A 15,677-nucleotide genomic window follows, 5' to 3' on the forward strand; every position below is an offset into this window, starting at 1 on the left:
GGTGGCCTGATCTGCTCCCCATCAGACAAAGACTCTGATATAGAGTCCCCTCAGGTCCCATCCCCCCAGCACCCCCAGGTTCCTGTCCCCTGGCAGTGACACCTTGATCTGGCATATTGGACTCAGAGGGCAAGGAGCTAAGTGCAGTGCCCATGTGCCCCCCTGCCACTGCCAAGTTACAGAGTGAGGGTCCCCCAAGGAATCTGAGGGTTGGGGTGTTCGGGCTGAGGGCAAGGGGTTGACCTCGGGACAGCAGTGTTTATAGTAGAGAGGAAGTAAATGCACTTAGCTACTTCGAAGTTGCCTGTAACGGTCAAGCTGAACTAGAATGTTGCGGTAGGAACAACAGGGGCCTCTTCAGATGCATTCTACCGTGAAGGAAAAGATTAATAAACAAACCTTGAGTGTGCTGTGAAAAGAACCATAAAACTGTGAATCAAAGGCTAATTCAACTGGACCATGAAATTGAATGAGAACAAAAGGTGTTCAAAGGTCTCCAATGGATTTCAGAATACTTCAAACGCTAGCAATAGATTTGTTCTTTCTAGGAAGGTTTAGAAACAAATGCCATGTAACAAGAATGAGTCTGAATGAGCAACTGTGGGGAAGGGAATCCTGCGCCGCCCCGCCACCCCTGCACCCACCCCCTGCCCCCCACAGTTAAAGTGAGTTAGAGGGCTTCAAAGACTTCTGACACCTGCAGCTTCTTAGAGAGATAAAGGGGATCCCTACTGCAGAATGGAGTGCTGTTGTGATTTGGAAGCCTTCTGGGTGTCCAGGGGGCATGGAGATTAAGTTGAGCAGGTCACTTTAAAGTTTTCATATTCTGCAGAGCAAAATGAAGATTGTGATCAGAAATCACCTTGCCAAGAGTGGAATTCCGGTTTCCCACAGCTAAAGGGGCAGTCCAGGCACAAGACTTCCATCTCAGTCCGAGTCCCCTCAAAACCTCCAGGTGCCTTGGAGGACCCTCCCTCTGCAGCCAACAGCAGCACAGGGGCAAATGGGTACTGCACTTATCTCGATTCCACCTCTGGGTCCGCCGCGCCAGGTCCACAAATGTCAGGACCATCACCAAAGCCCACCCAGTGCAGTTCCCAATGAAGAGGTGGATGCGTCGTGGGAGGCTGTTGAATCAGGTTTACAGCCCACTAATGAAATTCAAAATCACTGGATGGGGGCCAATGGGGCAGGCCAGGTGAAGGCGACAGGTTCGCTGCCGAGGCCTGATTCAGCGGGATGTCGGGATTCAGGCAGCAGCTGCGGTTATGGCATTGAATAATTAGATATGGGCTGTTTGATTTGATTGGATTTATTATTGTCACATGTATTAACATACAGTGAAAAGTATTGTTTCTTGCGCGCTATAGAGACAAAAGCACACCGTTCATAGAGAAGGAAACGAGAGAGTGCAGAATGTAGTGTTACAGTCATAGCTAGGGTGTAGAGAAAGATCAACTTAATGCAAGGTATGTCCATTCAAAAGTCTGACAGCAGCAGGGAAGAAGCTGTTCTTAAGTCGGTTGGTACGTGACCTCAGACTTTTGTATCTTTTTCCCGAAGGAAGAAGGTGGAAGAGAGAATGTTCAGGGTGCGTGGGTCCTTAATTATGCTGGCTGCTTTGCCGAAGCAGCGGGAAGTGTAGACAGAATCAATGGATGGGAGGCTGGTTTGCGTGATGGACTGGGCTACATTCACAACCTTTTGTAGTTCCTTGCGGTCTTGGGCAGAGCAGGAGCTATATCAAGCTGTGATACAACCAGAAAGAATGCTTTCTATGTGCATCTGTAAAAGTTGGTGAGAGTCATAGCTGATATGCCAAATTTCCTTCGTCTTCTGAGAAAGTAGAGGCGTTGGTGGGCTTTCTTAACTATAGTGTCGGCATGGGGAGACCATAGAACATAGAACATAGAACAGTACAGCACAGAACAGGCCCTTCGGCCCACGATGTTGTGCCGAGCTTTATCTGAAACCAAGATCAAGCTATCCCACTCCCTATCATCCTGGTGTGCTCCATGTGCCTATCCAATAACCGCTTAAATGTTTCTAAAGTGTCTGACTCCACTATCACTGCAGGCAGTCCATTCCACACCCCAACCACTCTCTGCGTAAAGAACCTACCTCTGATATCCGTCCTGTATCTCCCACCACGAACCCTATAGTTATGCCCCCTTGTAATAGCTCCATCCACCCGAGGAAATAGTCTTTGAACGTTCACTCTATCTATCCCCTTCATCATTTTATACACCTCTATTAAGTCTCCCCTCAGCCTCCTCCGCTCCAGAGAGAACAGCCCTAGCTCCCTCAACCTTTCCTCATATGACCTACCCTCCAAACCAGGCAGCATCCTGGTAAATCTCCTCTGCACTCTTTCCAGCGCTTCCACATCCTTCTTATAGTGAGGTGACCAGAACTGCACACAATATTCCAAATGTGGTCTCACCAAGGTCCTGTACAGTTGCAGCATAACCCCACGGCTCTTAAACTCCAACCCCCTGTTAATAAAAGCTAACACACTATAGGCCTTCTTCACAGCTCTATCCACTTGACTGGCAACCTTTAGAGATCTGTGGATATGGACCCCAAGATCTCTCTGTTCCTCCACAGTCTTCAGAACCCTACCTTTGACCCTATAATCCACATTTAAATTAGTCCTACCAAAATGAATCGCCTCACATTTATCAGGGTTAAACTCCATTTGCCATTTTTCAGCCCAGCTTTGCATCCTATCTATGTCTCTTTGCAGCCTACAACAGCCCTCCACCTCATCCACTACTCCACCAATCTTGGTGTCATCAGCAAATTTACTGATCCACCCTTCAGCCCCCTCCTCTAAGTCATTAATAAAAATCACAAAGAGCAGAGGACCAAGCACTGATCCCTGCGGCACACCGCTAGCAACCTGCCTCCAATCCGAAAATTTTCCATCCACCACCACCCTCTGTCTTCGGTCAGACAGCCAGTTACCTATCCAATCGGCCAACTTTCCCTCTATCCCACACCTCCTCACTTTCATCATAAGCCGACCATGGGGGACCTTATCAAACGCCTTACTAAAATCCATGTATATGACATCAACTGCCCTACCTTCATCAACACACTTAGTTACCTCCTCAAAAAATTCTATCAAATTTGTGAGGCACGACTTGCCCTTCACGAATCCGTGCTGACTATCTCGGATTAATCCGCATCTTTCTAAATGGTCGTAAATCCCATCCCTAAGGACCCTTTCCATCAATTTACCAACCACCGAAGTAAGACTAACCGGTCTATAATTACCAGGGTCATTTCTATTCCCTTTCTTAAACAGAGGAACAACATTCGCCATTCTCCAGTCCTCTGGCACCATCCCCGTGGACAGCGAGGACCCAAAGATCAACGCCAAAGGCTCTGCAATCTCATCCCTTGCCTCCCACAGAATCCTAGGATACATTTCATCAGGCCCAGGGGACTTATCGACCTTCAGTTTATTCAAAACTGCCAAGACATCCTCCCTCGAACATCTATTTCCTCCAGCCTATTAGCCTGTAACACCTTCTCTTCCTCAAAAACATGGCCCCTCTCCTTGGTGAACACTGAAGAAAAGTATTCACTCATCACCTCGCCTATCTCTACTGACTCCATACACAAGTTCCCACTACTGTCCTTGACCGGCCCTAACCTCACCCTGGTCATTCTTTTATTCCTCACATAAGAGTAAAAAGCCTTGGGGTTTTCCTTGATCCGACCCGCCAAGGACTTCTCATGTCCCCTCCTAGCTCTCCTAAGCCCCTTTTTCAGCTCATTCCTTGCTAACTTGTAACCCTCAATCGAGCCATCTGAACCTTGTTTCCTCATCCCTACATAAGCTTCCCTCTTCCTTTTCACAAGACATTCCACCTCTTTTGTGAACCATGGTTCCCTCACTCGGCCATTTCCTCCCTGCCTGACAGGAACATACCTATCAAGGACATCCAGTATTTGTTCCTTGAAAAAGTTCCACTTTTCATTAGTTCCTTTCTCTGACAGTTTCTGTTCCCAACTTATGCCCCCTAATTCTTGCCTAATCGCATCATAATTACCCCTCCCCCAATTGTAAACCTTGCCCTGCCGTACGGCCCTATCCCTCTCCATTGCAATTACAAAAGACACCGAATTGTGGTCACTATCTCCAAATTGCTCTCCCACAACCAAATCCAACACTTGGCCCGGTTCATTTCCCAGTACCAAATCCAATGTGGCCTCACCTCTAGTCGGCCCATCCACATATTGTGTCAGGAAACCCTCCCGCACACACTGCACAAAAACTGCCCCATCCAAACTATTTGACCTACAAAGGTTCCAATCAATATTTGGAAAGTTAAAGTCCCCCATGACAACTACCCTGTGACCCCCACACATATCCATAATCTGCTTAGCAATTTCTTCCTCCACATCTCTATTACTATTTGGGGGCCTATAGTAAACTCCTAGCAACGTGACCGCTCCTTTCCTATTTCTAACTTCAGCCCATATTACCTCAGTGTGCAGATCCCCCACGAAGTGCCTTTCCGCAGCCGTTAAACTATCCTTGATTAACAATGCCACTCCTCCACCTCTTTTACCAGCTTCCCTACACTTAGTGAAACATCTATACCCCGGAACGTCCAACAGCCATTCCTGTCCTTGTTCTACCCACGTCTCCGTAATGGCCACAACATCGTAGTCTCAAGTACCAATCCACGCCCCAAGTTCATCTACCTTGTTCCGGATGCTCCTTGCATTGAAGTAGACACACTTCAACCCACCTTCCTGTCTACCGGTACCCACCCTTGACCCTGATACCTTCCCCAATACCTCACCACCCTCACTGACTTCTGGACTACAACTCCTTTTCCCACTCCCCTGACAAATTAGTTTAAACCCCCCTGAAGAGCCGTAACAAATTTCCCTCCGAGGATATTGGTGCCCCTCTGGTTCAGGTGCACCCCGTCCTGTCTGTAGAGGTCCCACCTTCCCCAGAACGTGTTCCAATTATCCACGTATCTGAAACCCTCCCTTCTACACCATCCCTGCAACCACATATTTAACTGCACTCTCTCCCTGTTCCTCAACTCGCTATCACGTGGTACCGGCAACGTACCAGAGATGACCACATGTTTCGTCTTGGCTCTCAGCTTCCAGCCCAGCTCCAGAAATTCCTGCTTTAAATCCCCATCCCTTCTCTTACCTATGTCATTGGTACCAATGTGCACCACGACTTGTGACTGTTTCCCCTCCCCCTTCAGAATCTGGAAAACACGGTCTGAGACATCACGGACCTTGGCATCCGGTAGGCAACATACCATCCGTGAGTCTCTTTTGCTGCCACAGAACCTCCTATCTATCCCTCTAACTAACGAGTCCCCAATAACTATCGCCCTCCCGCTCTCCCCCTTACCCTCCCGAGCCACAGAGACGGACACTGTGCTGGAGATCCTCTCACTGCGGCTCCCCACTGGTATGTCATCCCCCTCAACCGTATCCAAAGCGGAATACTTGTTGCTAAGGGGAACAACCACCGGGGATCCCTGCACGGACTGCTTCCTCCCAGCCCCTCTCACCGTCACCCATCTGTTTTCAATCCTCGGAGTACCAGGACAGGTTGTTGGTGATCTGGACACCTAAAAACTTGAAGCTCTCGACCCTTTCTACTCTTGAAAACCAGTTGGAAAGAGACAGAACTGAAATCCATCTTGACACACTCTTATATTTATTTTCAGAGTTACACGTTATAAACACACCTCTCTTAATCCATGAACCTGTTTCAGTCTATGTCTATTTATAGGGATTCAACTGAATAACTAATTAACGCTCAACATCTTCATAAAACTAAACACAATTGATATACAATTTACGTGAGCAGTACAGACATTGACTGATATCCAGGAAGCTGACTCTTTCACAGCCATAATTGAGAATCATTGAGGGAAGATAAAATAATTCTATCTTGCTGTGAAAAGTTTTCACTGAGCAAAAGTCTGATTTACTTATTATGGTACGGACTTAATACTAAAAGATTGTGCTTTTAAGCCCAATAAGTTTTCATGTTAGGATTTTTTGCAGTGTGTTCATAAGAGAAGATGAAATGAAGGAATTTGTTTTTCAAGAAATATAAAAAGTTATTGTTCTGGGTAGAGAAGCTTTGTAGCGCAGTGGTAACATCCCTACCTAAGGATTAGAAGCTCCAGATTCTAGTCCCACTTCAGATTTGCAAAGGAAGGTGTCAACCGTGGTCAAACAGGTTGATTATTAGTCTGCAAATCCTTCCAATATGCCTGATGGCAGGCAGAGTTTCCTGGTCAGCCATACTGCAGAAGGCATCAGCAAACCACTGCAGTACTTCACCAAGCATAATCATGGACCAATACAATGGAAGTCCGTGGTCGCCAATGGTCCAAAATGATGTTATGCTGAATTTGAAAAGTTACCTGTTTGTACATACTAATGGTATTTGCTACCAAATAAACCTGTTGGACTTTAACCTGGTGTTGTTAAAACTCTTACTGTGTACATACTGCAAACAGATTAATTTCGTATTACGTTCCAACTGGGTGGCCATTTGTGAAGACAGAAACTAGATATTGAGTTAAAAGGTTGAGCTAGGCATTTCTTAGAGATTATAGAATGCTGCTGTCAGGGCTAGTAAGCATTGTGTTGTTATTCATTGGGCCCTCCCTGTGAATTGCTCAACAAGACCCACGCACCTCAATGAACTATATCTAAAAGGACTTATGCTTGCAAGACTTTTGGATAAATCAAAATTAGAGATGTAAGTAACAGAGACAGGTGGTAAATAAACAGAAAGTGCTGGAAAAACTCAGAAGGTCTGGCAGCATCTAAATTTTAAAAAGTATTTACTGGTGTCACAAGTAGGCTTACATTAAAACTGCAATGATTACTGTGAAAATCTCCTCGTCGCCACACTACGGTGCCTGTCAGGTACACTGAGGGAGAATTTAGCATGGCCAATGCACCTAACCTGCACATCTTTCGGACAGTGGGAGGAAACTGGAGCACCCTGAGGAAACACATGCAGACACGGGGAAAACATGCAGACTCCGCAGAGACAGTGACCCAGGCCAGGAATCAAACCCGGGTCCCAGGCACTGTGAGGCAGCAGTGCTAACCATTGTGCCACCATGTGGAGAGAGAAACAGTGTTAATGTTTCAGGTCCAATATGTCTCTTCTTCAGAACTGACGAGTCTTCAGTTCTCTTTTCTGAAGAAGCCATATTAGAATAAGAATATTAAGCCTGTTTTTCTCACTTTAGATGCTGCCAGATCTGCTGAGTTTTTATTTCAGTTTCCCAGCATCTGCAGTATTTTACTTTTATTTTATATAAAAGGAATTATTGAATCAACAGACAGCTGAAAGTTTGAGTAGCGATCAATACAGCTGGGAATTTGTTTCATTGGATATAGACGCGCTTGGACATGCTTCTGATTGTGGGGGTGCAAGACCACCAGTTTTTGATCTCTCTCTCAATCATGGAAGCATTCCTTCTGCAAGTACCTTGCATGTCATAATCATGAAAGAGGATGAGTATAACATCAGCCCCATATTTGAAGGTGAAGTAGAATGAGCAGAATATTGGTCCTTCATTTGAAGGTTAAGGAGAATACACAGGAGTTCATTCCTGTGTTGGAGGATGGAGGAGGATGTGAGAAGATCATTTTTAAACATTAATTGATGTGATGTGGGTGTTGCTGACTCAGCCAGCATTTATTGCCCATCCCTAATTGTCCTTGAGAAGGTGGTGGCGAGTTGCCTCTTGAACTGCTGCAGTTCATATGGTGGAGGGAGTCTATTATGCTGTTCGGGAGGGAGTTCTAGGATTTTGACACAATAACTCTGAAGGAATTGCAATATATTTCCAACTCAGGATAGCGAGTGGCTTGAAGGGGAACTTCCAGGTTGTGGTATTCCCTCATCCTTCTAGATGGTAGTGATCATGGGTTTGGAAGATACTGCCTAAGGAACCTTGGCGAGTTCCTGCAGTGCATCTTGTAGATGATACACTCTGATATCATTGCATGTTGGTGGTGGAGGGAGTGAACGTTTGTGGATTGGATACCAAGAAAGCAGTCTGCTGGGTCCTGCCTGGTGTCAAGCTTCTAAGTGCTGTTGAGTTGCACTCATCATGGCAAATGGAGAATATGCCTTCATACCCTTGATTTGTGTCTTGTAAATGATGGACAGGCGCTGGGGAGTCTGGAGGTGAGTTGCTTGTAGCAGGAGTTCAAGCCTCTGACCTGCTCTTGCAGCCACAATATTTACATGAAAATAAGAAAATGATGGACACGTTAAGCGATTCCTTTGAGCCATGGTTACAGTAGAGGATAGCATGTAGGACATCCCAAAAAAACTAATACTAAATCTGAAGCAGGACCTCAGCATAATTAATGTAAGCAAATTAAAAGTGAAGGAGCATTTGATGACACTAAAGGGTAACAAATTTCTAGGATCAGATGATTTTCATCCCAAAATTTTAAAGTTAAATTGGTGAGAACATTGCAGATACCCTGGGATCACCCACCTCAAGAACTGTTCCTTTAGTTTAGAAAATTGCATGTCACCTCTACTATTCAAGAAAGGTGAGAGGAAAACCAGGGCATTATTGACCAGATAACCTAACATCTGTTGGCAGGAAATTAAGAGATTCTATAACTAAGCATTGAGTGACTGAATACCTTGAAAATGTTCAACTGATCAGAGAGATCAAGCTTGGATTTGCAAAGGGTGGGTCATCACTGAAAAACCTGACTGAACGTTTTGATGAGATACTGAAGTATTGGACAAGGGAACATTTATTGATGTCACTTCCAAATGGCATTTGATACAGTCCCTTATGAGGTACTGTTAGCTAAAGTTAAATCTCAGAATTAGAATTCAGGGTAAATTATTGAGCTGAACATGAGACTGGATGCACAGCAAGAGACAAAGAGTAGGGATAAGTCACCTGTAGTCTAATTGGCAGGATTGTGACTCGCTGGGACTCAACTCTCCAAAGTTTTTCTAAATGACTTTTAAAATATAGTTTTCAGCTGACTGATGTACTTGAAAGCAGAACTAGGTAATTAATCTTGCTTGACATCATAGTACGGTAAAAGAGAAAGAGACATCCAACTGAATTGTTGTATCCATTTAACCTATATTTTGATGAAAGGATATTAACTCAACCAATTTAGCTCTCATAATTTCCTGCCAATAGTTGTTAGGTTAACTGGTCTATAATATCCTGGTATTCCTCTCACCTTTCTTGAATAATAGTGATATGCAATTTTCCAAACTAAAGGAACTTGAGTCAAGAGAATTATGAAAGATCCCAGAGTATCTGCAATGTTCTCACCAACCTAACTTTAAAAGGATCAGATTATCTGATGTGATTCTAATCAAAGCTAGCCCTGCATCCAACCAGCACGTGTGATTAATTGCCTGCTAAAATTTGTTGGTTGCTTTCATTGGAAAACAACTATTCACTCAGGTGCACAATTACAACAGCTATTTGCTGTGTGAACCAAACACTAGTTAACCTGCACTTCAACGTAATTTGCTGATCACAGATTCCAAAATGCTAAACTATTTTCCACTCTACTGCACATAAGCAAAGACTTTTTAGTATCCATCTTTGGAGTATTTATAAATTCCACCACAGAAGTAGGTGGGAATAAAATAAATAATTTTGGCTGTGGATTACTGAAAAACAAACTGCCCTGTATTATTATAACACAACAAGCCGAAAGGGCATGGAGGTTACAACACCTCACATAGAACATCACGGTGTTAACTTGTAAAGATACAAGATTTACAAATATAAAGAAAATAATTCAGCTCACAGTTCCTGCTACATTATTTCTTCATATTAAAGCATCAAATGGCATCCTTCTACGCAGTTACAATTCTGTAATTACCCCATTGTTATGAGATTCAATAGATTAACAGTTTGTTGCACAAGCTTAATTTCGTAATATTTCTATAACCCTTTCTTCTGCCATTTTAATTCCTTTTTTAATATAATTTCCTTTATTGTAAACCAGGCACAGTAACTAAGGTGGTACTACTTCCATTAGAGGTGGTCAAAAGGTTCTAATTCTCACATTATTTTCTGACTTTATAAAAGACTTTGGGTCCAGCAAAGTCAAGACAATGATTATTCATAATCTAGCACTAATTTTAATCACTTGAGTGGAAAAAATTGCACAAACAGCTTTGGCTACAGTCTCCACTGAAAAATCAACATCTAAATTTTCATACTTCATATAGAATCATAGATTCCCTACAGCACAGAAAGAGGCCCATCGAGTCTGCACCGACCACAATCCCACCCAGGCCCTACCCCCATATATTTACCCACTAATCCCTCTAACCTACGCATCTCAAGACGCTAAGGGCAATTTTAGCATGGCCAATCAACCTAACCCGCACATTTTTGGACTGTGGGAGGAAACCTGAGCACCCGGAGGAAACCCACGCAGACACGAGAAGAATGTGCAAACGCCACACAGACAGTGACCCAAGCCGGGAATCGAACCCAGGTCCCTGGAACTGTGAAGCAGCAGTGCTAACCACTGTGCTACCGTGCCGCCACCACTGTGCTACTGTGCCGCATATACTCTAGATTTCCTCTATAGCCCAGAAAGGGTTAGTAATTAGTGGTCATCGTACTGGGACAGGATGAGGAGTGGTACATGGGATGCGAAATCTACAGCAAAACTAGAAAATGCGGACAACATTCCAAATCAATCAGCATCTGCAGGGCGAATAGAGAAGTTACGATTTCAGCATTTGCAGTATTTAGCTTTTTATTTACAGTGAATGTGGGGGTGAATTTCTGAACTCTACCAGCAGTAGAAACAGGGAGCTAGGTTTTATGTGCGTCAGGGAAGGGGAAGTAAAATAGGGTGGATGCCCAGTTCGGCACATCCCCGTCCACCTTGTAACCTCATCCCTCCAAATGGTAGGTGGGCAGACACCTGCCATCTGTAACTAAATAATTAAAAGCCAATTGGGCTTGTAAACAAGCCAATTGACCCAAATAATGTACAGCCCACACCATAATACGATTGTTGTGGGCAGTTGGACGGGAGTGGGCAGGCTACTTTTGTAAATACATCTTTAGAAGGGGGATTACTATCTTCAGGGGGGTGCCCTTTGCACATTGGAGGGAAGTCCCCCTGTCTACGCAAGTCCCCCATTTCTTTCTCCCCACCTCCCCCACTCCCAAAGCTGGCCAAACACTCCCCACTCAAAAGCCTGGATTTACTTGACTTCAAGATTCTTGGGTCTTCTGCTTGAGACTAGTTATGGTCCCAGAAGCACCCATTAATAAGTCTTTGGTGCTGCCAGGACTGATTGGGAGGCAGCTTCTCTTTCTCAGTGAGGAACGGTGGTCCCACCCTTCACCAAACTAATCTGCCCACACAGTATGTTATGACTGTGGGGCGGGCTGGCATGGAGTGAGTCAGCTTCGAGCTGACCTCCTCCCCAACCAATAAAATACAGCCCAATAATGCACAATACATGTAAGCCTTTTAAACTGAGCAGTCGCACTTAAAATGAGCTCCAACTTCTGTTGAACAATTGGAAACTAATTCTTTACTAGTCGACCTTCCAATCAACATGGAAGTCAAGACCATGAAGTGCTTTCTGGATAGTTGCAATTACAAGGCAGGAGGCAAATGGGCCAAGGAAAGCAAATTAAACTCAGTCCACACCTTCGAGTCAAAAATCTGACCTATATTTCCATGATTATTGAGGCCACTTTTATAATGAAAGCTGCCTAGATCAACATGTTACATTGGGATAAATCTTAGTTGGAAAAAAACGTCTGTGAGGCACACAATTATAATGCATAAATCAAATTTAGGGGATTAAGAGATGTCTTGAGTTGTATATCTCCAAAACTCGTTGATTTGCAAACAATGGGGATGATCTTCCCAAAAGAATTCTAAGTGTCATAAAAGTCTGAAAAAGGGAGTTTTGGGCAAGTTAGGTGCTGCAATCTTCCCACACTCTTGTCAGTTTTTCTGACAGCTGGGAGATTTGCCGGAATCGGGACCTTCCCGATGAGTCCCCGGTTGACCCCTTGCACCCCACCCCCACACAATCCCCCCACTTGCATAGCCTGCCCCTGCATAGCCACCCCCTCTTGCAGAGCCCACCCCTGCAGAGCTCCCACTCCTTGCTCAAGCACCCACCTTGCATAGCCCCCCCTTGCAGAGCGATCCCCTTGCCCGACCACCCCCTTGTATACTCCCCCCTGCCCGACCACCCCCTTGCATAGCCCCCCTTGCAGAGCTTGCCCCTTGCATAGCCCCCATCCTCCCATTTTTGTGCATACCCAGTCACAGACCCACTCCCACCCCACCCATACCCCCCATTATAGCCCCAGCCCCACAGCACTGCCCCACCACACTTTTGGTACCCAACTGGGCACTGCCAGGGTGCCTATGATCCCCCTTGGCAGTGGCGTTGGTGGAGGCCAGTACTGATTCTCGCCAGCATGATCTCACGCCGATGAGGGGGAAGATTCCAGGAGGCCAGAAGATGCTGGAGCAGGTAAGTTGTCTCACTTTTATGTCAATAGGCTTCATGCCAGGCTGATCTCGTCAGCAAAACAGGGCAAGGAGGCTGCTTATCCTTGCCCACGACCTTCCCGGCTCACCCTGCTGATCGACCAGCGCTGCGAGCTGGTAACATTGAGCCCAACATCACAACAATACACAAGTTAATACCTAAGCTGATATCAGCACCAACCGAAATCTAATGATACATTCTGTGAAGTTATTTTCCATTCTGATATCGCCATAAATCTTTGTACCAAATACAGATTGAGTCTCTAAATTCTGTCACTGAGAATACTTTGCTGTCCCTGACTAAACACCACTGACCACATCCTTAAACTTGAGTTACGTTTTTTCTACTTTCTACTTTACTCCGAAGAATTAGGGAAAAAGAACTTGCTTTTCTGTACTTCATTGTTTTAGTTATTTAATGGTATGTCCTTATAGAAAATGGGTACAAATATCAATCTGGCAATATGTCGACATAATTCAAAGCGCCATCAACTGTCTTTAAGATGTCACACCACCTTCTCAAGAGCAATTAGGGATGGGCAACAGAAATACTGCACAGCCACATCCCATGAAAGAATTACAAAAAAAGTGCTGATGGTTTATTAACAAAAAAGGAACACAAAAATCTCAGAGGAAGGTTCTGTAGATCATAGTTTGTCCACCAACTAAAACCAGTGACTATTTGTTAACCTGGTTTTATTAATGGAGTAAAAAAAAATTCAGATTCCTAAAAAGTAAATACAACATCTAGTGAGAATTTAAGAACAAATTTTGGTCAATTTTTCCTTTTGCACTTCAGCACTCAGATTATTTTTTCTCCACTGCTGTATTATTTTACAAGAGGATGTACTGTGAATAAAAGTTCATCATTACCCACACCCCCAATTGTTACATTCTACTCACTAGCAATTTAAATAAAATAAACGATTTGTATAAACAGTGATGTAATATTTTGCTTCTTGAAATCCAAATAAGGAGCAATAGATGATAAATCGTCCAGGGTCAAAGAGGACTGGGAAGCTCACTGCTGCAGAATAAATGCTCATCTATTGTAGAAACAATGCAGCCCAAACAACAGAGCATGGGGCCATTTTAACCCAGAACCAGTCTATTCCCAACAATGAGAAAATCCAACTTGGACAAAGGCATGCTGTTATACCCCATCAACCTTGCTACAGCACCAAAGCTAAGGACAGAAAAAACTGAAGGTGAAAATATCAAAACTTGATCTCACTTTTCAAACTTATATGGGGAACCAGAAGACAAAAAGACAGTGACACCCACATCCCATGAAACAATTACAAAAAAAGTGCTGCTGGTTTATTAACAAAAGAGAACACAAAAATCGGGAAATGCAAGTGCACAGAGTACATTCATGTTACTTGTGTTCACAGTTTCAAGTTTGTATTCTTGCATATTGTTGCGAAAGGCACAGCAGCGTGATGAATTTGTGCTACACTCTGTGAACTAATTTTTTCCACATGCTACTGCTGGTCTGAAGTCACAGATGCTTCCTGGCTTATATTTCATAAGCGCTGAGCTTTAAAAATACTAAAAAGCAATTTTAATCTAATTAAATAGTAAAATAAACAGAATGAGCAAAGCAGAATGCAGGAAATATTTAGTTTGGTCAATCTTTGAGGAATTTCTCACTTATGAATGCATCAGTGTACTCGCCATCTATCATCAAGTAGTTGGAACGCAGTCCAAGTCTCTTCAAAATTCTGGATATACCTTTGTGTTGAGTAAATTCCCAGCGCAGAGGGAACACTTCGTCCTCATTCAGTTGGTGGTTCTGGTATTTCCCCATGCTTCCCGTCATCGCCTACAACTATTTGATATAGATTGGACACCACTTGAACTGGTCTCTGTTAAGACTAGCCACACTGTCATTATGAATGTATGACTCTGTAAAGCTTTGTTGATATTTTTCTTGGGAATGTATGCTTTCCAACTCAACGTACTAAGAACAGCATTTAAAAACAAACAAAAAAATGAAGTCAGTGTATTTTTCCAATAAAATAATGTGAGAGCTTTTGACATGCAGTTGATGGAGCGAAAAGTTACATTTCTAAGAAACTTTTAACTAAACTTTTTTTAAAAAGTCAATTTAATTTGCTGTCCTCAAACATTTTCACAGAATCACAGAGTGCAGAAGAGGCCCTTCAGCTCAGCGACATGTGAAACACCTAATCTACCTGCCTATTCCCATTTACTAATACTTGGCCCATAGCGTTGAATGTGATGATATGCCAAGTGCTCATCCAGGTACTTTTCAAAGAATGTGAGGCAACCTGCCTCCAACACCCTCCCAGGCAGTGCATTCCAGACCGTCACCACCCGCTAGGTAAAAAGGTTTTTCCACACATCCCCCTGCCCCTCACCTTGAGCTTGTGTTTCCCTGTGACTAACCCTTCAACTAAGGTTAACAGCTGCTCCCTAACCACCCTGCCCATGCCCCTCATAATCTTATACACCTCGATCAGGTCACCCCTCATTCTTCTCCGTTTCAACAAAAACAACCCAAGTCTATCCATCCTCTCATGGAATATCCTTTTTGATCACAAGTTAATTAAAAATAAACAGGATGATATAATTAGCTGGTCATGAGAGATAACTGGTTATGCTTTGTACAAATATATAGGATTGGTGATCACTGTCCCTTTACACAGGTCCATGGAAGGATTGCTACCATGTCCGGCAGGCTGGATATTCAAACAGTGGCATGTACCTAATCAAACCAGAAGGCACCGATAAGCTAATGCAAGTTTGGTGTGACCACAGCCATGATCAGGGAGGCTGGACAGTAATTCAGCGTAGGGTTGATGGGGCAGTCAACTTCTTCAGAAACTGGGAGAACTACAAGGTAAATGTGTCAAGAACTTTGCTTATTTTGTTTAGCGAGCATTTGTGTTCATCAAGGTATAACCACACATTATGCATTGGCAACATTATGGACATCCCATGTGTCAAACTTTGTCAAGGTACTCTGTACACTTCCTTCCACCACACTGAAAACATGCCAAACTCCAGTCATAGACAACGCTAATGATCTCATGTGTTTTCAATCCTTCATGTGCATGGGACACCCTGCATATATT

At 43.9% G+C, this 15,677-nt stretch overlaps 2 protein-coding genes across 6 annotated transcripts in view; one reads left to right on the top strand and one right to left on the bottom strand.

The window, feature by feature from the left end:
* ralgps2 (Ral GEF with PH domain and SH3 binding motif 2) overlaps positions 1 to 15,677 on the bottom strand; it is a 515,898-nt gene that overhangs the window by 189,198 nt on the left and 311,023 nt on the right. The window lies entirely within an intron of this gene.
* Positions 1 to 15,677, top strand: part of angptl1a (angiopoietin-like 1a) — an 84,784-nt gene that overhangs the window by 36,751 nt on the left and 32,356 nt on the right. The window contains exon 3 of the mRNA XM_078218009.1: positions 15,249 to 15,442. Within this exon, the coding sequence (XP_078074135.1) occupies positions 15,249 to 15,442 (194 nt within the window). The remainder of the gene's footprint in view (positions 1 to 15,248; positions 15,443 to 15,677) is intronic.

Source organism: Mustelus asterias, chromosome 8 (genome assembly GCF_964213995.1).
Source record: "Mustelus asterias chromosome 8, sMusAst1.hap1.1, whole genome shotgun sequence".
NCBI lineage: Eukaryota > Metazoa > Chordata > Chondrichthyes > Carcharhiniformes > Triakidae > Mustelus > Mustelus asterias.